This window comes from Trachemys scripta, chromosome 14 (assembly GCF_013100865.1).
Source record: "Trachemys scripta elegans isolate TJP31775 chromosome 14, CAS_Tse_1.0, whole genome shotgun sequence".
NCBI classification, from domain to species: Eukaryota; Metazoa; Chordata; order Testudines; family Emydidae; genus Trachemys; species Trachemys scripta.
This window is the reverse complement of record NC_048311.1, coordinates 29,291,095-29,318,926: the sequence shown is the minus strand read 5'-3', so window position 1 is coordinate 29,318,926 and position 27,832 is coordinate 29,291,095. Positions and strand designations below refer to the sequence as shown.

Genomic DNA, 27,832 nt, shown 5'->3' with positions numbered 1-27,832 from the left:
CATATGGATGACAGACTCATTAAATGAAATCCAGATGCTCCAAAAGACCCATTACAGACGACCTGCCCCTCCCCCCCCATACCACATAAAGTGCTCCGTTCAGTTGTACCAATAGAAAAAAAAACCCTCTCACGCTCTCTCACCCCATTCCAGAAATGCTTCCTAGACGTCCACGAGAGATCAGTGTGTGTCAACAAACCGGGGCCCTGCTATTAAAGCATGTATTGGTGAAATGGAGGAAGAAAAAGCAGAGTTTACAGGCAAGTCAGAAGAGCTGGGGTTTGTTCTGAGGTTGGGGCTGGTCTTCACCGGAGAACTTGTACAACAGGCAGCAGTCGTGGAGCCAGACTGCCCCACCCAAAGAGAACCGGTCAGAGGCAGAACAAAGCCCCACCTTCCCATCTGTAGCAAGCATCCTTATGTGTAGTGCAATGGCTATGCTACAGCCGCTTGCGGGGAACTTCTAGGAAGCTTCGTGCTCCGCTCAAACACTGAGGCCCAGATCCCCAACGGTACTGAGGCATCTGGCTCCCACTGGTTTCAGTGGGAGTCAGGTGCCTAAATACCTTTGACAATCTGGGTCTGAAGCTCTGCATGACCTGCGACATGGTCCAGTGCCATGAAGGCAAAGGCCGGCTCTCACTCTTCAGTTGCTATTGACGCTCTCGGTGCTCTTTGCATTTCATTGACCGTTTGGCTTGTTTCATTACCAGGTAGCTGTTCTCTGCTTACAAAAAAAAAAAAAAAAAAAAAAAAAGTCTGTGAATTTAATGCTCAAGAAAGTGTAGAAGACTGAGAGAACCTGAAATGCAGTCTCTGGTGGAGATGGGGTCCCAAACCTTTGACCTCCCATCCCTCTGTGTAGGACTGGCTCTGTATGTCATTTCTACTCTACAGAAGCTGGAAAAATAGCATAGTGTTATAAAAAGTTATATCCTTGGCAATCATTAAAAGGAATCTAATTGGATAACCGGGGTTGTGACTGGGAGTGTATCAGGTATAACTGCATGGGTCAATGCTCACTCCTCAATTGTTCCAAAAGTGCTTGAGAAAAGTCAGAAATTGCCATTCTAAATGCTCTCACTTCTTGACAGGATGAAGGCACTTGAGCTTTGACTGCATGCTTCACAGCACAGGCAAGGGGCGGACTTTGCATAACAAATATGCAAGTATGTAAGGTCATTCAGTCAGGAGCTGCTCTCCCAAAGCGTAGGCCAAAACCCTACAATGGGATAAGCTCCTTCTATGGGGCAGTATGGTTGCTGGTCAGGTGATTTGCATATGTGCTACCAACTTCTAATTTGCTTCAAATTTTTTTCTCCTTAGGAATTGCTCCTCTCACTACTGATACCTTTCATATTGTATCTGGATATTATTAGTGGTTGGTATAGGCGATACCCTGCAACACCTTCAGATGACCTTGGGCGTGTAGATGAGTTTAATGCTAACACATTTGGAATTCAGTATACACCAGTGACGCATACTACCAAACAAATAATGCAGCATATGGCTTCTGTTTCCTTTTTGAAGGGTACGTTCTCTCCTAACTTTATTACACAGTTGTTTTTTTACATTTTCTGTGTTTCATGAGACTTTTTACTAAAGGTGTATTTTGCTTGTCCTGAATATTTGTTAGATATTAATCTCTAATGCCAGAGGATACGAGTGCCAGTCCACCTGTGTGGTGCTAATGAATATCATGGGGCAGATTCTCTCTTGTGGCCATGTGCCACTCAGTGCAGAAAAGAGTATATGGGAGACACTCGGGTGCCAGTTATGGCCCTCCAGTTCTGATTGCCAGTCTGCACTGTTGTTGGCCTGGTTTTTTTACGAGCTGCCTTGGGGCTGCTTTAACTTACTCCATTGGCCTAGGGATCTCGATATTCATTTTTCATTATATTTTTTCCCTCTGGCTCTCTCTGCTTCTGTTTTTAGTAGTTGCTCCGTATTTGTTTTTCACTTCTCTCTTGAATGAAATGCTGTCTTAACATTCAAGTCAAAGTTCCAAGCCCACAATTTGGAAGTGCACTTAACATTAGACAAAATGAATCCGTTCTTCCCTAGTTTTAATGGTTTATTTTGCTTCTCAGAAAAGTGACGGTCGTCTGATGTTTTGGTAGACAATAGATGTAAAGCATTTATTTTTCTTATATATCACAGGTCTACATATTTTTGAAAACAACACTGAAGAAGAGAACACTAATATGACCTTCTATGACACAATAGAAGTTAACTTTAATGATGCTTTTTCTTATGAGTTAGCTTCCCATGCTTATTCTTCATTCCATTTGCAAAGGGACAATATGGATCATCATTCAGGTGATTTTTCCAGTTTAACACAAATAATTGTGAATTTTAATCTTTCAATTTAATCACAAATTATAAAGGTGAACATGAGATTAAAATGTATGTAGGAATAAAATTAGTGTTCAAACAACTATTTTCTAATATTGATTCTCGAATATGGGATATCTGTCTATTTGGAACAGATTGTTGGGTGACTCCGGCCACAGGTATTCACGGAAGTAGCTAACTTGGTCAAAGTTTCAGCACCCAATGGCACCCACTCAGTATACTCAGGAATAGATCTGTTTGGGAATCAGAATTCTGTTCCAGGGAAAATTCTGATATTTAAAAAAAAATGTTCTCAATTGGAATGAAAAGCTGAAATTTCAAAATTTCACACAAAACAGAATTTGTGGGGGGGGAAATTGTTTTGGCTCATTTTAAATGTTTTGTTTTTGTTTAAACTTTTTAAAATATTTTATTTTTTTATTTTATTTCAGAATTAGTTTAATTTTTTAAAATTTATAATAGAAAAGAAAATAATTGATGTTATAATTGAAAATTGGTCTTCTAACTGGTAATTGGTTTGATGATTGGTAATTGATCTAACGAGTAAAGGTTTGCTTCTGGATTTGGTAAATCAGTATCGTAATTGGCATAATATAAAATATATACAAATAAAATAATATAAAATAACATATTTAGAAACAAGAAGTCATTTCAAAATAAAACATCAATAAGGACCTTATTGAAGCATTTTCTTCCTGACTGAAATTTCATCAGAAATGACACATTTCCCCCCACAATGTTGACGTTGACAAATTGACGTTTTCTGGCTGAAAAACATTCACCTGGAAAATTTTTGATCAGGAACTGCCTGACAAGCCCAGTGTTCTGTAAGCCCCAGTGGTGCAAGTACGGTGGTATGGTCCCGCCCCCTGCCCTTCCATGCAGCTGCATCTCCTGAGTCCTCCTGCCTGGTGTCTGTACAGCAGCCATGCAGGGCAGCCCTGATATCCCGGGAGCTGCAGCGGCGAAAGGAGTGGGACGTGGGGCTGCCCGGCGTCCCCACACCAGCAGCTCCTCCGGCGCAGCTGTAACCCCCCCCAAGCCCAGTCCCCACTAAGACTCCCCCAAATCATTGCATAATGACCACTGAACACCCATGATATGGAAATGATTCTCAGCCACTATTGACATCCAGTGAAACCCACCGACGACAATAGGAGTTTTTGCCATTAACTTCAGCAGGGTCAGGATTTCAGCCACAGAGTACAGCCTAATTGGGGGACCTACAGGTGATAGGCTCCACTTCCCATTGCTAATCCTCTGAGGCATGAAACACCCCCCCCCTCTCTCTCTCTCTCACACACACACACACACACACACACACACACTACTATTTTGCTTTTTTTTTTTTAATCTTTCCTAAAGACAGCTGCTCTGGCTCAATGTTTTATGGCGACGTCACTTGTGCTGTTACTCAACAGTGGACTTCAGGATTTGTTCCCCTGCAAGCAAGCATTGATGCGGCTATCATTCAAGTAAGTAGAGTTGGGAGCTTGAAAGTCAGTTCATTTTAGCCAGATTATTAGTATTAGACCTAACCAAAGAAAATCTCTGACCAAATACTTTACATGTAGATGGAGCTTTTTAGAGAAATTAGATGTATTCACATCAGCGGGCCTTGATGAAATTCACTCTCAGGTTTTGGGCCCCACACTACAAGAAGGATGTGGAAAAATTGGAAAGAGTCCAGCGGAGGGCAACAAAAATTATTAGGGGACTGGAGCACATGACTTATGAGAAGAGGCTGAGGGAACTGGGATTGTTTAGTCTCCAGAAGAGAAGAATGAGGGGGGATTTGATAGCAGCCTTCAACTACCTGAAGGGAGGTTCCAAAGAGGATGGAGCTCGGCTGTTCTCAGTGGTGGCAGATGACAGAACAAGGAGCAGTGGTCTCAAGTTGCAGTGGGGGAGGTCTAGGTTGGATATTAGGAAACACTATTTCACTAGGAGGGTGGTGAAGCACTGGAATGCGTTACCTAGGGAGGTGGTGGAATCTCCTTCCTTGGAGGTTTTTAAGGCCCGGCTTGACAAAGCCCTGGCTGGGATGATTTAGTTGGGAATTGGTCCTGCTTTGAGCAGGGGGTTGGACTAGATGACCTCCTGAGGTCCCTTCCAACCCTGATATACTATGATTCTATGATAAGGAACTAACTGAAGCAGTCTCGGAACCACTAGCAATTATCTTTGAGAATTCATGGAGGGCAGGTAAGGGTCCAGAGGACTGGAGAAAGGCAAACATAGTACCTATCTTTAAAAGATGAACAAATAGGACCCATGGAATTATAGACCAGTCAGCCTCATTTTGATACCTAGAAAGATACTGGAACTAATTATTAAACAATCAGTATGTAAGTATCAAGAGGATCATAGGGTGATAAGTAATAACCGGCATGGATCTATCAAGAACAAATCATGCCAAAGCAACTCTTTTCCTTCTTTGACAGCATTACGGGCCTAGTGGATAGGGAGAAGCAGTAGACATGATGTATCTTGATTTTAGCAAGGCTTTTGACCCAGTCTCACATGACATTCGCCTAAGAAAACCAGAGAAATGTAGCCTAGATGAAATTACTCTAAAGTGTGTAAATAACTGGTTAAAAAACTGCAGCAAGAGAGATTTAAGTTAGATAATAGGACAAACTTTCTAACTGTAAGGATAGTGAAGTAATGGAATAGGTTACTAAGAGAGGTTGTGAAATCTACGTCACTGGAGGTTTTTAAGAACAGGTTAGATAAACACTTGTCAGGGATGGTCTAAATATATTGAATCCATTCTCAACGTGGGGGGATGTACTAGATAACCTACTGAGTTTCCTTCCAGCCCTATATTTCTCTGTTTCTATCCATGTGAAAATACTGAGCACACCAAATAGGGTGCCCATAAGTCTACCATAATTTGGTTCAAGCGCTGAATTGCACAAATGCTGTGAAGGGAAGGAGGGCCCAGTGGTTAATGAACTAGTTTGGAGCGCTGGAGACCAAATGTGATTCCCATCTGGGCCACAAGCTTCCTATGTAATCTTGGGCAACTCAGTTAGCCTCCCCGTGACTAAATTCCCCATCTGTAAAATGGAATTAATAGCACTTCCCTATAAATACCTAAAATAAACAGATAATTTCTTAGAGCACTATGGTGAGCTGGTGGAAAGTGCTTGCATTTGCACACCAGCTGCAGTAGTTATAGTCATTGTATTTATCTAGCACTCTACATTGTAAACCCAGTGTGCAAGACATTAAATAATTCTTATAACACCCCCATGAGGAACATTATCCCCTTACTGTTGAGGGAGATAGAGATTTGATGATATAGCCATATTTTAAACTCATGATTGCCTGTTTCCTAAACCTGCACACGTTCTTCCAGACCCCACTGCCTTCCAGCAGTTACTGTCTGACTGTAGAAGTCATCATGTCTCCAGTGGAGCACAGTCAACATTGACTCTTACTCTACCTGTTGGAAGGGTGTCACCTGCTCCCAGCCCTGCACTCCCTTGCCAGTATGCAGCGTGTGAGGCCATGAATCTGCCTCAGCTCCACAAAGGCATGCAACAGAGCAAGACACCCTCCACTGCATTCCTGCATGCTAGCATTTGCAGCCAAAGTACGGCACCCTGGCATCTTCTCCAAATCTAGTGTAGCTGCACTGAGGAAGGCATAATTGAACTATCTTTGTGTGTGGCACCATGTTCATAATAATACCTAGCTCTTATACGGCACTTTTCACCAGTAGATCTTAAAGCGTTTTACAGAGGAGGTCACTATCGCTAGCCCCATTTTACAGATGAGGAAACTGAGCGATGCAGTGACTTCCCCAAGTTCACCAAGCAGGCTGAATCACAGTCTAATGTTCTGTCTGTCCACCAGGCCACACTGTCTCCATGTTAAAGCAACTCACTGCTGGAAATAACACCCTGAACGCCGCCCTTCCAAGAAAAATATCCCAACGCTACCACCAGTGCTCCAGCGATAGGCTGTCGCTCCTCTTGTGTCAAAATGAGAGTTTAACACTTGGAAAAAATGCCTGCCATTTGCGTATGCATGAACACACACACAAACACACAAACACACCACGCCCGCCAACCCTGTGCCATGAGGCCAGAGTGAAAATGTTTGCCGCTTTGGAAAACAGCAAGAAACATGGGGTTTTCTTGCTGGTGATAATCTGTGGTCTTGTCAAATGAATCTAATTGGTTGCTTTTGTATTTTAGATTGCATCAAACCACTCAGTGATGGAAGAGCTGCGATCAGTCACTGCTGTACAGATGAGGCTACCTCCCATTCGTGTTGCAGAAGGCATTAACTATGACTTTTTGGTTGTCTGCACTGCAGTGGCTTTCTCTCCACTCATATACTTCATGTCACTCAATGTGGCAAAAGAAAGGAGGAAGTTTAAGGAGCTGATGAAGATGATGGCGCTCCAGGATTTAGCCTTCTGGTGTGTGAAATGCCCACTTAACTATGTATGGCTGATAAATCAACTGGTGAATGAATATCTCACCGATGCAGCCATGTGTTTAACGTGTACTGTAAGAAGCTGGGAAATTCTGCTGGGTGAGCAAGATGTGGCCTCTCCATTTGCAAAACCTGAGACGGTAAATTAAGTCCAGTTGTAATCCATGTCGCCAAAGGAAGCTGCTAAATATAAGCAGTGCCTCAGAATTACCAGCCAGTTGCACAATGTATGAGAGTCAATGGAAGTAGCCAAATCAAATTGAGAGCCTTTGGTTTGTCATGACATAGCTGAATGACTGCTTGTTTTTCTCTGCTTTATGTGAAAGTGGTAGATCTTGCATTGTAATCGGTGCAGGCATAGCAGTCCTTCCACAGATCATAATGTGGAATTGAGCCTTAACTACAAAGACAAGGGACCAATCTGTCTTTCAGAGGAATTCCATTAGAATGGGTCCAAAAAGAAAATACAGGGACTCTTTCCTCCTCTTCTCCATCCCCCAAGCCCCTCGCATTTTCCCTACATTCAAATGTTCAGGATTCAAAACATTTCAATGTGTTCTAACTTGGTCATTGAAGTCAATGTGTGTCCATTATAGTCAACACAGTGCAGGCTGATTTTGTTTTGTTACTGAGTGGAACTTGTGGTACCGCTCTGTGATGGGGTGTATGGATCTTTCAGTGCCCCCTTGTGGGATATCTGAGGCATTACTGTCCCTAACCCAGTAGTGTCCCTTGGAGGAGACCCTACTGAGCTAGACAATGGCCTGGTAATTTCCAGCCAGGGTTCAGTGCCTGTTCAGTTAGACACTCCCAGCTGGGAGCTAATTATACACACACTCACCATAGTATTTAGACTCGGCACCTTATAGGAAGGATGGGTTATGCCCATGAGTAAGGTCCTACATCATTTGCAATATTGCAGAAATTTCAGATCCTGCAATATTAGGCTTCCACCACCATTTGGATTTTAATTAGCTAACTTTGCACAGTCCACAGTTTTGCCTACATTTTGAGTATGCAAATAGTACTGCACTAACATTCAATGCCTGTAAAACGTAAAAGGCTAAAGTGACTGGACTCGATTTCTATAGCAGTAGTGTTAAGACTTTTTGTCTGCTGAATTTTATATGGTACCGGTCACCTTTTTTTTATAATTAATGTAATATAGTTGCAGCAAAATGTCTGGGTATCAAAAATAATTAGCAGGCATGACATAACACTGGAGTGTTTGTATTGTTCCAGCAATTTTTTCTTGAACAAATAGGACTACTCTGGCTTTTGCAAATTATGTTATTACCTTTCCGCTGTTTTCCAAGTCTTGTCAGCAACCCATCTGCAATTATTTGAAGACCATCCTGCAATTTAAATAGGGCCTTACTCAGAAAAGAGTGAGCAATACAGGGACACACAGGGACCCCAGATCAGGACAGGAGTTCTGAGGAAATATAGTATATAGCTGCTCCTTGTGTAATTTTGAGATTACTATTTGAAAAACAGCCTGGGAAGGAGTATCTAAAGACTTGTGCCAAGTTGGTGTCAAACCCCGTCCTAAATCCCAACATGAAGATGGTGATTTGTGCTCAAGTCTGAGCCTCCAGCAAATTTTCACTCTCACCCTTCTGTCCCTGGCCCTTCCATAAGTGCCTGGTTATATTTTTATAGACGTTTGTTTAGGAAGCATGAGCAATTTGATAAATCTTTACTGTACAAAACCCAGAAATGGAAGAGTAGCCATTAGGAAAATGAACCTCACACTCTTTGCTTAGAGAAATATTATGCAACAATTTTTAAATTACTGTCTAAAATAAATGCATGTTTACGGGAAAGTATCCAGCTTTAAAAGAAATGAAGGTAAATCTGAAATACATTGACTTCAATGGAGCCAGTTTTTTACCCTGTAAGTCATGGGAGAAATGTGGAAACTTCTTGGTCAGGAAGAATAGCCACAATCAGAATGAACATTTTGCCCAGGATATCTTCCCTGTTTTAAAATCTTCCTATCATTATCTCAGCTAAAACTCTTGTCGGTAAACAGAGGATGATGGAAGCTGATGGATGCACGCTGATTCATGTCCTTTCAAGATGTATGTTTTATGTTCTCCCCATCTGACGGGCAAACTAGAGATCATATAATGCCCATATTCTTGGGGGTTGAAGTCTGCACTGTCTCTTACCACATTTAAAAATCAGTTCTTTGTGTTTATGAGTTGTCCATCTGAGACTGGTATACGGCTATGGCAATAGCCTACGACTTGGGGAAACATGGGTTCGATTCTCTACTCCACCGCAGACTGTATGACCTTGCTTAAGCTGTGTAGCCTCTGTGCCTCATTTCCCCATCTGTGAAATGGGGATAACTGCACTGCTCTACCTCACATAGGTGTTTTGAGAACAAATATATAGCATTTTTCATTAGTAGATCTCAAACCGCTTCACAATCTTTAATATAACACTTAGTTACTATTTATGTATCATCTGTCAACAGTGTTGCACTTTCTATGTAGGTTCTTTTATCACTTTAATCGCTATAGTATCTGAGCACTTCCTGTCATGCATTAAGCCATATAATTAACTTTTGTCATGTATGGTTCATTCTTTTCCTCAGTACAGCTTTTATTTTGAAAATCTCCCTTTTCTGGTGATTGTGTGTATATGTGATTTTTTTTGAGGGACAATTGCAGTCAAAAGATCCAAGTTCAGATTTTTTTAAAAAAATCCCTTACCTATGTTACTAATATAACAAAGGAGATCATTAAGACTGAAAGCATTTTTTACAAAATCAAAATTTCTTTTTATTTTCTCTCGGTCCTTTTTGCCTTTTATTCAGCTTGCATAATGAAATGAGACAGGTATATTTCAGTGGTGTTTGCCAGTTTCGTGTTTTGATTCTCATACGCTATCTCAGTGTGGTGATTGTTTTTCTAACACTGCATGGGAACATCTAAGGGAAACATAAGTCATTTATTTATTTTTAATTGCATACAAATATGTCTATTTCTATCATGGCATGAAACTCCCCTTTTTATTAAAACCTAAATTGTAAGCGAATGACGAGAAGTTGGCAGTATCTCTATAAAACATTATGGTGACATGTTTTGTCAAACAAATGTCAATGATTGTATCAAAGTACAGGCTTCTCTTCCCCCACCCCCCTTTTTAACAGATGACTGCATGACCTCACATCCATACATAAACCAGAAAAGTAATACCATGTCTTTTGATTTTAGGTTCTCCTGGGGTTTGCTGTATGCAGGCTATATTTTAATTGTGGCAATTCTACTGACACTTATCATGAAATCTGATGAATTTATATACCACAGCAGCCATTCTGTGATGTTCTTCCTCTTTTATCTCTATGGCATCTCTTTGGTAAGTTTTATTTTTCAGAGGCAGCATAGCTGTTTCCATCTCTGGACTTATAATAAGTCTGGATTTAAGGATCCTTGGTATTGCCACAAACGAAACTTTTTGAGCTGCGGGGGAGAGAAGTGTGTTATTGACCTGGAGGATTCAGACAGCTTTCATACAGATCCGAAATAGAGTCAGATTTTTAGTCCACTCCAGGACAAAACTTGCTGGGCTCAGTTCATTTTCTCAATTCATTTTCAGCTGCAGACTACATTCCTCACACAATTCAGTGCGAGCTTAGCCAAGACCAAAGCAGACAGGAATTTACTTCCGCAGTCCAGAGAATGATTGAGATCCTCTGGTTTGGGATCTCTCCACTCAAATAGACTTCATTTACCTACACTAAGTAATGCTAAGGAGAATTCTGTACAGCAGTATTAGCTTCTTTGCTATGGTCTCTTGGATTTTAGGTTTATTTTCATGATCCAGTTAAACAAAAAGTGGTTTAAAGGTCTTCAGCCAAGTTCAGACCCATACACAGATGCTAATCCAAGTGTAATGTCTGGAAGCTGTTTGGCCTTTGTATGTTAGATAGACTCAAGCTATCAAGCCATTGAAGGATACCTGGGCCAACTGATGACCAAGATCATTAAAGCTCTGCTTCAGACAAGGCAGCCAGCCAATCACCTTAAAACAAATGTTGGTTCAGTCATTTCTATCCCTGATGGTTTGCACCTGAAAAAGTTCATTGGTTCTTCAGACTAAAAATACCGGTCAATTAATGAACAGGGCAGGATACTTCCAAATTCGGAAACTTTCAGAGTCAGGGCAACCCTGACATAAGATAAGGCCTTTAAAACATCCCCCAGAGCTGGTTGTTACCTCATAATTGTAGCTTTTCCTACAGTTGTTCAATAAAGTTCTCATAGATGTAAAACATTAGTTTCAATAACTCTCTTTTATGTTGGCCCATTCTTCTAAGCACCTTGTCACGAGGGGCTATAGGAGTAATGCAACACCAACAGTCTTACAACTGTAGTGCTATATGACGATATTGTGATTCTCTGAGAAACTGGTGCTAATAAACCCTTGGTCTCTTTCAGATGTCACTTGCTTTCTTACTAAGTTCTTTGTTGAAGAAACCTAAGCTCACTGGTATAGTTGGCTTCCTCTTCATCCTGTCCTTTGGAAGTCTTGGCCTTGCTGTATTGTATAATCATGTTCCTGAGCCTTTGGAATGGGCTTTAGGTCTCTTCAGTCCTTTTGCTTTTACGGCTGGATTTGTGCGGGTATGATACAGAATAATTTCCTCCTCATGCATCATTCATTTAGGAAAGGATGAAAATTTTATCTGTTAAGACTTTCAGAAATGCAGTCAGTGAAGGAAAGTTGATGACAACACCCATTTCCTGGTGAAAGGGTTTGAGTCCTTCAAATCCAGTAATAGAACCTCAAGCTCATTGGCTTCACCTCACCTTCCATGTAAAATTTCAACATTTTCTGGCCTTCGTGGCCCTGAATAATTTAATTGTTGTGCTTACCCTTTGGTTCTTATCCCTATTTGCCCTTATCCTCTCTATTCCATCCAACCCACACAATTAAGCAACCCCTTATTGTACTTCCCCACAGGCTTCTTCTACATAGCCAACTGCTCTACCATCCGTTCGTATTCTTTCCCCTGTAAATGTCTGCATTATTTCAGATTGTACATTTAGAAGACGCTGTGAAAGGGGTGGATTTTTCTGACTTTTTGGAAGACTCCTTCCCAATGTTGGCAGTTTTTTTCCTGTTGGCTTTTGATGCTCTTCTCTATTTGATGCTAGCCATCTACTTTGACAAAGTTTTGCCTGGTAAGTATGAGTCTGATTGCAATTTAAATTAATTTAAATGGTTTAATTGCTTTCCCTTTCTCTTGAACTATCTTCTGTAACTAACATGGTTTGACTGGATTGTGGCCTACTGGACTGGGACTCACAGGGATACCTGGGTTCTGTTTCCATCCCAGCCATTGGCTGGCTGGGTGACCTGGGGCAAGTCATTTACCTATCTGTGCCTCCCATCTGTAAAATGGGGATAATTGTACTTGCCTCTTTTGTAAATTGCTTAGAGATCTATTGATAGAAATTGCTATATAACAGTTAGGTGTTGTTATTATATCCAGCATCTATTTTCCCATTCTGCTCAAGCTCAGATTGATTGATTTACTGTTTTCTAAGCACATTTAACCCACAGGAGAATGACAGCTCTTGGGACAAAGTCCTCTCCCACAAAACTAACACAGCACGGCAGCGTTAATGCAAGTTCCTCTTCCTTGCCTTGCCAAGGGGCTTCGATAATCTTCCAGAAGGGCTACCTGTAGGGATGACAGATTATTCATTCCATGTTCCATCTCTAGCCCTGGCTTGTTGACGTTGCTAGAATGGTACCATTTGCTATGGTGATGGCACAAATGGCAATTTGGTGCCTAATTCTCTTTTGAGTTCAGTGGTGCAAAACTGCCATTGGGACCTTAGAAAATGCCCCCCTCTCCCTCTCTCCCTTCCCCCCGCCCCGCGGAAGCTTTATCACAATATTTCACTGAATAAAACGTTCCATTTTATTTTGGTTTAATAATTAGATAAATATGGGATGCACCATTCCCGTTTGTTCTTCCTGAAGCCATCTTATTGGTTTAAAAAAAGAAAAAATTGTGTCAACAATGACATCCTAGACCATGAAGAATACAGTGACCAGGTCTTTAATGATCATGTTGAGCAAGTGCCTCCAGAATTTCGTGGGAAAGAAGCCATCAGGTATGGGCCCTGGAGCGTGTTTGTTTGGTTTCTATCGTGTTAAAGCTTATCGGAGTCCAATTATTAGAGAAATGTAAAGACTTGGATTTCTATTTAATCTTCCCCATAAAGTACCCTGGACCTGTTTCTCCAGGAGGTCTGTGCTGAGAAGTAGAAGACTACTCTAGGAACCCCCTACAGTACCTGCCTACCATTAGCCCAACCTAGGAGCAGAGTTTTAGGAAGAGCCTAGCCCTTCGATTCCAATGTTAATTCAAACCTGTTTGCTTCTTTTTCAGTATCAACAATATTAAAAAAACGTATAAAGATAAGGACAAGATAGTGAACGCTTTAAGAGGTAAGGAGGGAAGCCTCTGAAAGTGAAGGTACCTGTGGGTATTTTATCCAAGCACCAAGCTACCATGTGTCCATTAATCCCATGCCATCCCATGGGTATTTTTAGTCCCTGTGAGGCACCTAGATACCAAGGTGATGGACACCATTTATAAATACAAAAAATGATTCAACCAGGACTTTGATAGCTATTAATAATTAACATGAAAAAGGAACTTTTGGGGCCCAGGTACCCAGTTAGTTGTGGGTATTATTTAGCCCATTCCATTCTCTGGGCACTTATCCCACAAATCTGAACCCTCAAAATAATATACAGGAAGCCCGTCAACATCCACACACACACCCTCCCCCCAAGCTCTCCTCAGAAGGGTGAAAAAAAACGGTGGGCTCTCCAGTATAATGGAAAAGGTTAACAAGTCCTAGCTCTGGCATGCCAGGGTGGGGAAGTTTCCAAATCAAGACCCCTCATGCCGAAATCCCTGAGCAGCTCACTCCTGTTTACATTAGACGTGCTTCAGCTTAAGCAACTTTGCCGATGTCTAGTGTGATAATATTAGCTAGATCAATTACCCAGTTACCTGCATCAGAGTAACAGTCGGGTTAGTCTGTATCCACAAAAAGAACAGGAGTACTTGTGGCACCTTAGAGACTAACAAATTTATTTGAGCATAAGCTTTTGTGGGCATCCGATGAAGTGGGTTTTAGCCCACGAAAGCTTATGCTCAAATAAATTTGTTAGTCTCTAAGGTGCCACAAGTACTCCTGTTCTTTTTCCAGTTACCTGTAGTAGCTGAAGCTTGGGGAATTTTTAATCCTAATTCATAGCCCTTCTCTGGTTTAAACTTCCTTTGCTTTACCTTCTCACCAATACCATTTTTTTATATTAGGTTTGTTTCTTAATGTCTATGAAGGCCAGATCACTGCATTACTTGGTCACAGTGGAGCTGGGAAAAGTACGCTACTGAACATCCTTAGTGGACTTTGCCCACCTTCAGAAGGTAAAATTATCTAATGTCAAGCTGAAGGGAAGGTTACCAATGTGTGATTTTTTTTCTCGCACCTACACACACCTTCTGGGTCTCTGAAGGAATGAACAGTTTATGGTTACATGCGGGAAGGCACAATAGAAATGTGTGATTATGAGTAGATGGGAATGCCCATGTGCTGTCAATGAGCTGGAAATGAATGTCACTTCACTAAGGAGCTCCTTGAACCTTCCTCTGAAGCACCTGATACTGGCTGCTGTCAGAGATAGAACATTACAGTAGATAGACCACTGATCTAATATGGTAGGACAATTCCTATACTCCTACATATTCATAGCAGGGAAGGGAGTGTGATGTCCCAGATTGAGGTGTCATTAGAGGAGGTATTGGAACAAATTGATAAACTAAACAGTAATAAGTCACCAGGACAAGATGGTATTCACCCAAGAGTTCTGAAGGAACTCAAATATGAAATTGCAGAACTACTAACTGGAATCTGTAACCTATCATTAAAATCAGGTTCTGTACCAAATGACTGGAGGAGAGCTAATGTGACGCCAATTTTTAAAAAGGGCTCCAGAGGTGATCCTGACAATTACAGGCCGGTAAGCCTGACTTCAGTATCAGGCAAACTAGTTGAAACTATAGTAAAGAACACAATTGTCGGACACATAGATGAACATAATTTGTTGGAGAAGAGTCAACACAGTTTTGTAAAGGGAAATCATGCCTCACCAATCTACTAGAATTCTTTGAGGGGGGTCAACAAGCATGTGGACAAGCGGGATCCAGTGGATATAATATACTGAGATTTTCAGAAAGCCTTTGACAAGGTATGTCACCAAGGGCTCTTAAGCAAAGTAAGCTGTTACGGGATAAGAGGGAAGGCCCTCTCATAGATTGGTAACAACTGGTTAAAAGATAGGAAACAAAGGGTAGGAATAAATATTCAGTTTTCAGAATGGAGAGAGGTAAATAGTGGTGTCCCCCAGGGGTTGGAATTGGGACCTATAAAATCATGACTGGTGTGGAGAAAGTAAATAAGGAAGCGTTATTTACTCCTTCTCATAACATAAGAACTAGGAGTCACCAAATTAAATCAATAGGCAGCAGGTTTAAAAGAAACAAAAGGAAGTATTTCTTCACACAACGCACAGTCAACCTGTGGAACTCTTTGCCAGAGGATGTTGTGAAGGGTCCACCAGTGGCTATTAGCCAGGATGGGCAGGTGTGGTGTCCCTAGCCTCTGTTTGCCAGAAGCTGGGATTGGGTGACAGGATGGATCCCTTGATGATTCCCTGTTCTGTTCATTCCCTCTGAGGCACCTGGCACTGGCCATTGTTGGAAGACCGGATACTGGGCTAGATGGACCTTTGGTCTGGCCCAGTATGGCCGGTTTTATGTTCTTATGTTTCCACACCCTGCTAACTTGTCCTCCTCTACCTTCTCCAAGCACAAAAGCTTCTATACCATGTACTGAGCCCAATTTCCTCTCCTCCCGTCCCAGAGACTCCCCTTATTTCAAGCAGATGAAGAACAGGGGATGGGTGAATTAGTTAGAATAAAATAAGAGTCGACCAAAATTTCATCTGTTTCCTAAAGTTTGAAAAGATATTGCTTAGCGTTTGTATGTATGTATATTTTCGCACTGCCTTATATTATCAAAAGAAAGCAAAATGTTTGCACTGTCTGCGAATCTGGCACACCTGGCAAATGATTTCTCATGTTGGTAACATTTTAATCGATTTATTTATTTTCTTAAAACAAGATCACGGAAGAAAATTTCATCTGGTAAAGTAGAGTAATGCTTTTGTGGGATACACACTAGTGGGTTACATCTACTGTGGAAGCAACACATTGCAAATATCCAGAGTTTTCTTTCATCCAGGTTATAAGGGTAGATACTTTTGCTCAGATTTTAACATCGATGTCTGACATACCATGCATTCTAACAGCATGTTATGCTTCTGTTCCTCATGTTTACCTTTGCAGGCTCTGCCATGATCTATAAATACAAAGTGTCTGAAATGGAGGACTTGGAAGAAATTAGGAAAATAATTGGAGTTTGCCCACAATTTAACATTCAGTTTGAAGTTTTAACAGTGAAAGAAAATCTAAGGATTTTTGCTAAAATCAAAGGGATTCGGCTAAAAGAGGTTGAACAAGAGGTAAGTATGTTTCATATGGAAGATGACTGGTGAGAAACCTTGCCTTTGACTAGACTTAAAGGACCAAATTTTCACACTGGTCTCTAACTTTGTATGCACCATTTTATAAGTGTAATCATAGAAGTGTCCAAATGACCCATTTACACATACAAATAGCATTGGCACAGTACTCACAAATTCCATTTGTTCTAGCAAATTATTATTGGTTTGCATTAGTATCTGTAAGTGATCCTGTAAGCGAGATCGGGGCCCCATTGTGCTATTGAGGACAACCTTGACCCTGTCCCAGAGAGCTTACAATCTAAATAGACAAGACAGAGACAAGTTGGGAGGGGACACAGTGAGGTGAAGTGACTTGCCTAAGTTTACATAGTAGGTGGTGGCACTTCCAGTCCAGTGCCATAGCTACTAGTCCATCCTATCTCCCCAGGGCTGCCAGCACAAGGTAAGAGGCCAGGTTTGTACATTTATCCAAAAGGATCTGAAAGCTCAGGTAGTAACTCTGAGCAGGAGTCCTGGAAGCTTGGTAGTAGTGGGGGGTGGGGAACCCACGAGGCCCTTCCGCTCTCCATGGCCCCACCCCTGCTCCTTCTCTTCCCCCCAAGGCCCTATCCCCCGGCCAAGCTAGAAGCCGGAGCCCAGCAGTGGTAAAAGCTACCAAGGGAGCCGAAGCTGCTGCGGGGAATCCCAGACCCTCCACCTGCCGTGGACAGGGGGCTGGGGTTCCTGCTGGTAGCCTCTGGTCCACATCCACACCCCCTGGGGCACATCCGCACACCCTAGGGCCCACCGCCCAGGGCAGGTGGAGGGTTCTGGGCTCCCTGGGCGGCTCTTACCACAGCCCAGAAGAGGAGCAAGGGCAGGGCCACAGAGAGGGGCTGGACCTCATGGTGATGGGGAGGCTAAGGCCCACCTCGGTCCCCCCCACTGGGATGAGGCTGGCACCATGGGCAGGGGCTGTGCTTCATTGTGGAGGAGCCGGTCACCTCATCAGCTCCCCCTTTGCGAAGCATAGCCCCTGCCGGTGCTGCTCCATACAACCCAAGGCTTGCAGTTTGGGGATAGTGGGGGCAACACAGCCCCCTGCCTCCCAAAGTACATCCATGTTAAAAAGTGGGAGGGCCATTGCCCCCCTGCCCACCCAGTTCTGGCACCCCTGACTGAGAGGATATGTGGGGGAGGGATAGCTCAGGGGTTTGAGCCTTGGCCTGCTAAATCCAGGGTTGTGAGTTCAATCCTTGAGGGGGCCATTTAGGGAACTGGGGTAAAAATCTGTCTGGGGATTGGTCCTGCTTTGGACTAGATGACCTCCTGAGGTCCATTCCAACCCTGATATTCTATGATCATATTACATCCTTCCCATTGCTAATAAAAGTAATTTATTAGTGTGACCTTTCAAATGTTCTCTTTCATTTCTACTGTGGGGATAAAATGCCTTTTTTTTTCTTTTTATTTTTTTCAAGGCAGGAGTACATTATTTGTAAATGTAGGGTTATTCTCAGGGACCAAAAGACACATGGGGTATGTCTACACTTCAAAGAAAAACCCGCGGTACCAAGCCTCAAAGCCCCAGTCAGTTGACTTGGCCTTGCAGGGCTCTGGCTGCAGGGCTAAAAATAGCAGTGTCGATGTTCCCAGGCTCTGAAACCCAATGACGGAGGAGGATCTTGGAGCCCAGGCTCCAGCCCTAGCAGTTATTTTGAGCCCTGCAGCCTAAGCCCTGCGCACCTGAGTCAATTGACCCAGGATCTAAGACTTGGTGCTGTGGGGTTCCTTTTGCAATGTAGACGTATCCTGGAAAGTTTTATTACGTTAGTTTGCATGTTGTCTGGAGAGCATGGAGGCTACCAAATGCATTATGCACCTCCATTATGTTCTTTCCTGAGCCACAGGGCCATCCTGAGGATTTATGGGGCTCTAGGCAGTATTATTAAACTTGTGCCCCTGTGCCTGACGGCAGCCCGGGCTCACGTGTTTATTTTAGATAAGCGTGGTTTTTTGAAGGATTTATTTAAAAAAACATATGTCTGGAGAGCCAAGCATTTAAGGCTAAAGATGAATACTCAGATTGTGCATCTAAAAATCTATGCAAGGATTTTTTAGAGCTGTGATTTTTATAATCTTCAGCAACACACTAATGAAATATTCTTAAAGCAAATTTTAAACTACGGACCTGTAGACTAACATGTTCTGAGTAAATATTTTTTTATTACAGTAACGCACAACCGTTTTTGTCAGTAAATTCAGAAACTGACGGTATATACCTGGGGTTGGCAAATGCCTGTTAAATGGCTTCATTACCACTTGAATGGCTCTTTAACAGTTTCAATGTTGTGCTAATAGGTCTGGCAGGCTGGAAGGGTTTTTCACTTTTAAGTACTAGATCCCCACCCAGCTGTGGTGAGAGTCTGCAGGAAGGATCAGAACAGGGATAGGAAGAGGTGGGAGGTGGACACTAAGATTTCGGGGTGCCTCAAATTTTCGGGTGCCCTATGCCGTGCTGCGTAGGCCTAAGGATGGCCCTTCTGAGCCAAGTCTGGTGCTTTATGGTGATGCCTGTGAGGGACAAATGTCTGACACCATCCAGCCATCATGTTTTAGGTCTTCCAGGCAGGGGTCTTTTACATTCTGCTTTCATGGATCAAAATCAAAGATGATTCTTTCAGGGAAGTTGGTTAGGCATTCAGAGCAGATATCTGTACCACCCATATTTTAGAGGCAATTGGGTGATTATTTGAGAGTGTGGGGGGACCTGGAAATCCAAATTTCTCTCATTGTGCAATCCACATACTTCCAGCTTATGAAACAGCTCTGAGACTGATTACTCCACTACCAGATGTTCCCTTTTCTATTGACTCTGTTACAGTCGTTGGCCAGGCACATACAGTCCAAAGATTCAAACTATATTGTTTGGCTTTCAGCAGTAAACAAACAGTAACTGTTTGCGTATTTGGTTTAGCTACAATAGCCAGCAGGAAACTAGTTAGTGAAATCATTGAACATTTTGTTCATGTGTCCATGAACTTCCCACAGCAAATTTAAACCCCAGGATAATTCTACAATGAGTTTCAAAGAAGGTTTTCTGTGTCCTATATAACTGGTTTTGTTTACAAAATAAATCTTTGTTGTTGCTGTGCATCTGTTTGTTAAATAAGACCAAATGAAAAATTGCATTGAGCGTTACATGAACATGTGTCATGTTAGCGAATTGAAACAATCTCAAGCTATAAATTCCTCAATGGTGGTGGAAGTTTCTAATAGCCACACGTGTTCAGTTTTTCATTAATTAGAGTTGTTTCATGGTCGTGACAAAGATTAACAATAATAATGAAGCTGCATTTCTATAGCACTTTCATGTGAGTACTTTACAGAGCTTAGTGAGTATTGCCATACCCAGCAATTTTGCAGTTGAGGAAACTGAGGCAGCGAGCTGTGATTTGCCCTGCAATAAAAACCAATAGCAGAACCAGGAATAAAATCCAGGTCTCTGAACTCCCAGCCTTTTACTCTAACTGAGGACCCTGTGTCATTAACGATACCTGACTTGGCACTTTGCAGAGTCCTTCGTGTCCCACCAAACTAGGTCCCTCTTAAAACCTGACCTCCTTTCTCCAGTTCCACTCATCATACTACAGATCCACATGGCCTCTACACTAGAACATGCTGCCCTACAGTTAACATGACTTTAATAGGAAGCACATTCAGGCCAATGAGTAAGGCAAGAATCCATGCATTAGGTGGGGCCGGGGATCGAGCAACTGTGGAGATTGTTCACAAGCAGTCCCTGCTAATCACAGAATCGTAGAAATGTAAAACTGGAATGGACCTGGAAGGCACTGAGCCAGGGCTAAATATTATCTAGATCATGCCAGACAAGTGTTTGCCTAGCCTGTTCTTAAAAAAACTGCAGTGAGGGAGATTCCACAACCATATTTGCAGATTGTCAAGATCATTTGGAATTCTAATCCCGCTCTTCAAAGCACTTGCAACCCGTCCCAGCTTGGTATCAGCCGCAAACTTTATACTACTCTCCATGCCATTATCCACATCATTTATGAAGATAATGAAAATAAAACTTTTATTCACGAAGTTCTATTTAAACCAAAGTAACACCAGCCAGCAAAGTTCTTGGCCCTGTTCCATTCCTACTGCTCAGCTGTGTGTAAACTTCAAACCAACAATAAAAATCCAAACTAACCTTGTAGACAAGGCCACTTTTGTGTCTCGGAGCTCTCAGCCGTGGTCTCTTGTCAGCAGACCCCTCACTCTGCCTCCCATGGGAGTACCCCAGCCCCTTTTAAATGTTAATTCTGCTCCCCATGGCTGCTTCAGTGCAAGGCAGCATTTCCAGCTGGGACTATGAAACCCCTGCGGGGACTGAACCCCCCCCCCCCCCCCGACAAAAAACCCACAGCAATGTCAGGCTCAGCAGGCTCCAATGGTATGGGGCTACCCAGGGGACACAGAATGACTATACACTGTACCTGTATCTTTTCACATAGGAATGGCTATTTTCTTACAAAGTTCCCTAAGATACCACTTCTGGATGTGCCATTATTTAGCAATTATACCCAATACTGCCAGCCCGACATGTTCAAAAACACATCAGAACCCACACACACGCAAAATGATGGGATTGGCTTAAAAGTCATCAGATTTTTAAAATAATAATAAATATTGGGTTCTTTAATTTTGCTTTACTTTTTGGGGGGGAGGGAGGGAGGAAGCTGAGATTCTCGTGAAAAAATTGGATTTCACCAGCTGGGCCTTTAAGACAAAACACCGCATATTGTGAGACCTGCAATACAATCTCAAGAATTGGCCACACTGGAAATTGTATCCCAGAATGACTGCATGGAGCTCAGCAAGCGTTTTGGGGTGTAACTCTGGTTTCATAGTCAATTATTGACACCCAGTCATTTTTTGTAACCCAGTTCCTGTGCTGCTGCTGCGTCCCATGTGCTCTTTGGGATACAACAAATAGCTCTGAGGAAAATCTTAACTGACTAGCTTGAAACCAGGATGTTCTCTGTTCCCTAGGTCCAAAATGTTTTGACTATGTTGAAAATAAAAGACATCCAGGACTGCCAAGCTAGCAACTTAAGCGGTGGACAGAAAAGAAAGCTGACCCTTGGAATTGCCCTTTTAGGAGACCCGCAGGTAAGATTAACATCAACCTGTTGGTAGGACACCCTGCTGAGAAGAAGGCAGACAGGCTGGGGAAAGTAGCCCGAAGCTGCTGACTTACTTTGAAGAGCTGTGCTTTTCATTATGCTATTTATTATCCATTTGTTATGTGTATTGTCTTATGCAAGGCATTGGAACCTGGTCACAGGCCATCTCTGTCTATGTGCCTGTCACAGGTTGCTAATCTGGCGCCATCTCTTGGTCGCTCCGGGGATTCGCTCTTGAGTCGTCACCCCTTTGCATGCTGTGACACTGTCTCTGCAGCGCCTCTCATATTCCCGGAATCCTGCAGCACCCTCTTTGTGACTCAGCCCTCCAGCTAGGTTACTCAACGTTTCCCACTCTTGGGGTACAGTCCTTCAATTCTCTGTCACTCCCACAATGACCCAGGCAGTCTTCCCATTCACTGCTCCGCCGGTCTATGCCACGCCCTGGCTGGGAGGGGAACCTGGGCCTATCCTTTACTTGGGCTTCCAGTCCAGGGACCCTCAACCCAGCAGTTCTGGGCTTTCTTCTCCCAGTCCTCACTTCTCCTTCAGCGGGCTGCTTCCTACCCCTCCTTGCTCTGGGTACTAGCCCCAAACCCTCCTTCCTCTTCCCAGGGAGTGACTGCCCTTTCCCAGCAGCAGCATCTATCTTTGCCAGCCTCCTGCCTTTATAGGGTCCACCTGTTCCTGCCCAGCCGAACCTGCTTGCGACCAATTCCCTGCTCCCTGACTCTTCCGCCAGGTGCAGCCTGTGGAGTTAATAGGCCTACCTAGCTACCTGAACCCCTTCCAGTCCTGTGTGGGTGGTGGACACCCCATCACGGTACCAAACACTCATTGTGCCATGCCCTGTACACATTGGTGAGGCTTCTGGTCTCTCCAGAAGGTGCTACGCCATAGGCCACTGAGAGTCATCTTTGCCCTGGCCTAGCCAGTTGTGCTAGCCAAGCCTGTACACACTCAATGTAGGACAGCATTCAGGAATAGGTGCAGGCATGTTAAGCCTTTCTCTGTGACTCTCACTGTAGCCGTGGCTCGGACCTCAAATGCAATTTCAGTTTCAGTGCAGGCAGACTGTGACCAGTGCAAGCTGAACCCCGCACCAGGGCAGTGTTGTGGGGTTCAGAGCCTCAGTCGAATCTAGGGGACCAGTCAAGGGTATTAAGGTATGCATGCTGCCTCTTCTGATCCAGAGATACTGGTGGCCATTTCATGCCTAGGCCCTGAAGAGGGAACCATGACTGCATGGGCCAGGATCTCTTGCTTACCCAGGAAGAATGCACCCAATGGGAGATGAGGGTAGGGTGACCAGATGTGCTAATTGTGTAGGGACAGTCCCGATTTTTGGGTCATTTTCTTATATAGGCTCCTATTGACCCCACCCCCTGTCCTGATTTTTCACATTTGCTGTCTGGTCACGCTAGATGAGAGCACTTAGCATCTGTGTAAATAGAGCTGTATCTATCGATTTAATTCTCTTTCCTTTGAATATAATGTTTTCCGCAGGAAGTGTTGGATTTAGATGCTTCAGTCCCATTAAAATCCTAAACACTCCACTAAATGTGCCATCCTAAACATCAGAATCTGTGTCCTGGTCACAGAGTCTTTCATGTGGCTGGAATGGAATGTTTTGTTATTTCCTCCTGGCAGGTTTTGATATTAGATGAGCCAACTGCTGGATTGGATCTCAGTTCCAGATACCATGTATGGAGCCTACTGAAGGAGCATAAAGCTAACAGAGTGACCCTGTTCAGTACCCAGTTAACGGATGAGGCTGATATTATCGCTGGTGAGCACTGGATTTCTTGTTACCCGAGAGATAATGATGATGATGATGATAATAATAGTAACACAGATGTCATTTTCTGGACCAGAAATTTTCCAGTGGAACATTGTTCTGTCAGCAAAGGCCGACTGGTCGAAAGGAAAATGCGTTGCGGAAGTATGTCAGCTTTGACAAAATCTCATTTAGGAAAAAAATATGGAATGGAGCATTCTGATAATGACCTTTTTGGAATGGAACATTTCAATTTCCCAGTTTGAAAGGATTTTTCATTTCACTATTTAAAAATTTTACATTATGTAATATACAATTTAAAAAGTAAATCTTGGAATGAAACATTTTGATTTTATCCAAGTGAAATGTTTCAGTTTACATGATTTTTTTTTTTCCCCAGAATTGCATTTTGGTTTTTCTTTTCATTCCATGTTGGAACAGAAAAAAGTTCAAAATCTAAGAATTTCCCATGAAATGGAAAAGCCAGTTCCTGCCCTGCTCTCAATGTCATAACTTGTTCTGTCCTGACTGTTGAGGAGGTTAGCCCCTGCTGTCTTTAGTACATCCATTTATTTATAAGACAGACCAGGTCAGTGAGGTAATATCTTTTACTGGACCAATTTCTGTTGGTGGAAGTAACAAGCTTTCACGCTTCGCAGAGCTCTTCCTCAGGTCTTTCAGGCCTGAAGAAAAGCTCTGTGAGGTTTCAAAATTTGTCCCTTCCACCAACAGAAGTTGGTCCAGTAAAAGATATTACCTCACACACCTTGTCTATCTCATGTCTGGGACCAACACAGCTTCAACAACATGGCAAGCACTTATTTATAGATACTTATGTCTCCCCTCACTCATTTTTTCTCTCTAGTGAGAAACGATCTCCCATTTTAGCTCTATGGTACAAATTATTTTGTTTCTGTTTCTTTAGACCGGAAAGCTTTTATCTCCCATGGGAGGTTAAAGTGTGTTGGCTCGTCTCTCTTTCTGAAGAGAAAATGGGGAATCGGTTATCACTTAAGGTGCAGTATACTGAGCTTGCGTTAAAGGGATCCATTTTGACTACTTTTTGGTTCTATATTTCTTGGGGTGGGGTACAGTGAAGGGAATAATAATCTCTATATTGTCAAAATTAATGTACACAGTACTGGTGTGTATTAGTTTTGTCATTTGTATATTAAGCATCTTTCTCAGCTATATATTTTATCTGTCTGAGTACTGAACATCTGTTAATTTTAGTCCTCTGACCAATACTAAAAGAAAAAGATCTTTTCACACATGGGTAAAAAAATTAAAAAAATGTGCAAAACAGTTTAATCGTTCATGTCTAAAATTGGCATTGATTAACAATAAAGTATGTAGATAACCAGAGGACATAAGGTTGGTTGGTATTGTCCTTCCCCCAGCTTTTGCTCCATTGTTTATTTGAATAGTTACTAAAGGAAACTCTCAATAACTTGAATGGGAACTTTGCCTGCATAAGAGTTGCATAAAGGCCTCAGAATTTGGAATGGTGGTTCTGCAAACCTTCCCTCATGTGAAGAAGAAATCAGCACGGGTCACAGAATGAAAGGGAGTTTTGAGACTTCCAAGAAGAAATGTTTTACTATTGATAAATCTCTGTCATTTAGCATTATGGGGCCTGGCAAAAACTTTTTTTTTTTTACTCATTTTTTTTCTAACATTTGACACATTGTGCAAAGTTCTTGATGTAACTGATCAGTTCAGTTATGAGGACTCCATTTGGTTTCCTATCCAAATATTTCATCCCTTCATTTAAGAGAATAAAATCCCATGCTGCTGAGGGCTATGTGCCTGATCCCAAGAGGAGTTTTGCTCTCTCAACCCCAACTTAATTCAGTGATTCCTTTCTGGGGCATATCGTGCAAATTTGGAATAACTGTGTTTTATGTGATATCTTCTAACTACACCCAAAGAAAGCCCCTCTACAGCTGTGAACTCTGGCAAGCTATTCTCTGTGATAGACTTTCCATATCTGACGTTCCTGTGCTTTTCATGCAACCTTTTATTTCTCTCAGGAATCAAATCAAATTCTCAACTGCAGTTGGCAGAAAGGCAAACCTTGGAGCTGATCCTGTAATTAGATTCCACTCCTGCTCCCACATCACATCTAGTATGTCAGACTTCTCTGTTTGTTTGAGAGAAACAGAACCCTTGATAGTTTAAACAGCTAACATTTCAAATGCCGAATAGGTGTGTGATTAGAAGTCTTGTTACATATATGCTAGTGGACAATTCGTTTCTGAACTTTCTTCAAAAGACTTAACTTTTTCCAACAACTTATTAAGTGGCTGGCTGTACATTTCTGGATTTGTTGGATTGTTCCAGGATGAACAGAAGAGGCACAGTTACAAATATTTCCTTTTTCTTTCCTTTCCAGCCTGCATATCAATGACTCTTGTGATTCTGCAAAAATGACATCTCTGGTCCAGCAGCATATTCCCAATGCTAAGTTATCTGGGCAGAGTCATGAAGAACTGATTTATATGCTGCCCTTTGAAAATGTGGATAAGTTCCCTGGTAACTATCACTTTGTAATTTAAGAGTGACTCTTTAGGATGTCGTAGCAGAGAAGTTTCAGAACAAGTCTAAAAGACTCCTGGAAGAAAATATCCATAAGTAAAGGTGTCTGAACTTTTTTTTCTGTTAATGTTTTGCCTTCATTATTTTATGTCAATTGTCTCTTTAAGCTGAGCAACCCCATTTTACCATATCTTTTTAAGGAAAAAGATAATTAACAGAAAGGGCTGGAGGAGACGGGTGGTGGTGTGAATAAAGTACACCTCTGTTACCTTTGGCAAGTCATAGTTACATGCTATGTTCCTCCATTTCCACATCTGCAGAGTCAAGATATCATAACTCCCTCACAAGGGAGCTGTGAGGCTTAATACACAGATTCATAGATTCTAAGACAATCAGTGATTATCTAGTCTGACTTCCTGTATAACACAGCAGGAAAACTTCCCCAAAATAATCCCTGTCTGGACTAGAGCATGTGTTTGTAAAGGACTTGGGGATTGTACGATGAAAGGTGTTGTGCAAGTTGAAACTATAATTATTGTATTGTATTTTATTTTTTGAGTGCACACCTTCCCAGTGAGCATCTGTATCAGGTTGGTTGGATATCCGCTCACCATAAAACAGCCTGGAGAACTGTTTTCTGTCACTTAACTTTTTAAATGCCTAAATCCAGTCATGATGGAGGCCAACGGGAATCCATATTCAGCCCAAAGTATTTTAGTGTTCTTAAAGCTTAAAAATATGCAACTATAAGAATGCAACTATTAGATATTTTTGTGTTCTAGAACTGTTCTGTGATCTAGACACTCATGTGTGCCAGGAGATTCTGAGTTATGGCATTTCCATGACAACCCTGGCTGATGTGTTCCTGACACTGGAAGAAGAAGCAGCAATTGATCAAGCAGGTAAAAAAGTCCAATACTGTCCAAAGTGAAAAGGATGACTCAGTCTTTACAAAGGCAAAATTCTCATTGAAGCGAATGGGAGTTTTGCCTAATAAAAGCAGTGGGATTTGTGCCAGTATCACGGATCAGATAAATCCAAATAAGTAACCTTATGGTATTTTCTGTTCCATTGAAAGCATCCCGAAGGCCTCTTCCCTGATTTTTGAAACAGTTCTTTTAGCATCTTTATAATAACTGCCTGGAATCCAGAATCTCATTCTGGTCATCTCCAATCAGATGGCAGATCTCAAGTTAAACAGAACACTCCCAAACCTGCCCAAAAAAATTAAGCTCACTAGTGCCAGACAAAAAGAACAGGAGTACTTGTGGCACCTTAGAGACTAACAAATTTAAATGTGTTAGTCTCTAAGGTGCCACAAGTACTCCTGTTCTTTTTGCGGATACAGACTAACACGGCTGCTACTCTGATATAGTGCCAGACACACATACTGATGTGACTCATCAGTGCTACAACGTAGTAATGGTTTGGTATGTCCTGTAAAAGCTTGAAACTTCAGCCTCTGAGTTGAGTAGCCATTTCCAACCCCAGTATCCAAATATCCATTTAGGGTCCTCCTCACTGATTTGAGAACTCAGATCAGGAGCATAATTTGCTATAGAGGGAGTTGCATCTCTCCCAAACCTTGGTTTGCATCACCCCCCCCCTCTGAATTTTCATAGGTTGATATACTCCACCTTTTCCCCCTCCCACAACTTTGTAGGATAGAATATAATCGCATATAATGTTCTACATATGGACACAACTATGTCCCCTTCCCCTCCCCCCCCCACCAAGAGTTTTTCTGTAATTACTCCCTGGACTCAGATCTAGAGTCGGGTGCCTTAACTTAAATGCTTCCATTTGAAAATGGAGCTTTGCACAATGAAGTGCATCCCCTGCACAGGTGCTGTTGCTACCGTAGGGAAGGGGCTTTTGGTTCCAAAGTGACTCTAAGACTTGACTCCAG

The 27,832-nt window shown here is 42.3% G+C and overlaps 1 protein-coding gene across 1 annotated transcript in view; it reads left to right on the top strand.

Moving 5' to 3' along the window:
- The window catches only part of LOC117887073, a 124,177-nt gene that overhangs the window by 68,955 nt on the left and 27,390 nt on the right, over nucleotides 1-27,832 (top strand). The window contains exons 41-57 of the mRNA XM_034789314.1: nucleotides 154-260; nucleotides 1,327-1,531; nucleotides 2,161-2,319; nucleotides 3,721-3,830; nucleotides 6,564-6,790; nucleotides 10,035-10,176; nucleotides 11,259-11,444; nucleotides 11,858-12,005; nucleotides 12,773-12,947; nucleotides 13,226-13,284; nucleotides 14,168-14,278; nucleotides 16,259-16,434; nucleotides 21,475-21,594; nucleotides 23,259-23,397; nucleotides 24,311-24,401; nucleotides 25,781-25,920; nucleotides 26,706-26,825. Of these exons, the coding sequence (XP_034645205.1) occupies nucleotides 154-260; nucleotides 1,327-1,531; nucleotides 2,161-2,319; nucleotides 3,721-3,830; nucleotides 6,564-6,790; nucleotides 10,035-10,176; nucleotides 11,259-11,444; nucleotides 11,858-12,005; nucleotides 12,773-12,947; nucleotides 13,226-13,284; nucleotides 14,168-14,278; nucleotides 16,259-16,434; nucleotides 21,475-21,594; nucleotides 23,259-23,397; nucleotides 24,311-24,401; nucleotides 25,781-25,920; nucleotides 26,706-26,825 (2,415 nt within the window). The remainder of the gene's footprint in view (nucleotides 1-153; nucleotides 261-1,326; nucleotides 1,532-2,160; nucleotides 2,320-3,720; nucleotides 3,831-6,563; nucleotides 6,791-10,034; nucleotides 10,177-11,258; nucleotides 11,445-11,857; nucleotides 12,006-12,772; nucleotides 12,948-13,225; nucleotides 13,285-14,167; nucleotides 14,279-16,258; nucleotides 16,435-21,474; nucleotides 21,595-23,258; nucleotides 23,398-24,310; nucleotides 24,402-25,780; nucleotides 25,921-26,705; nucleotides 26,826-27,832) is intronic.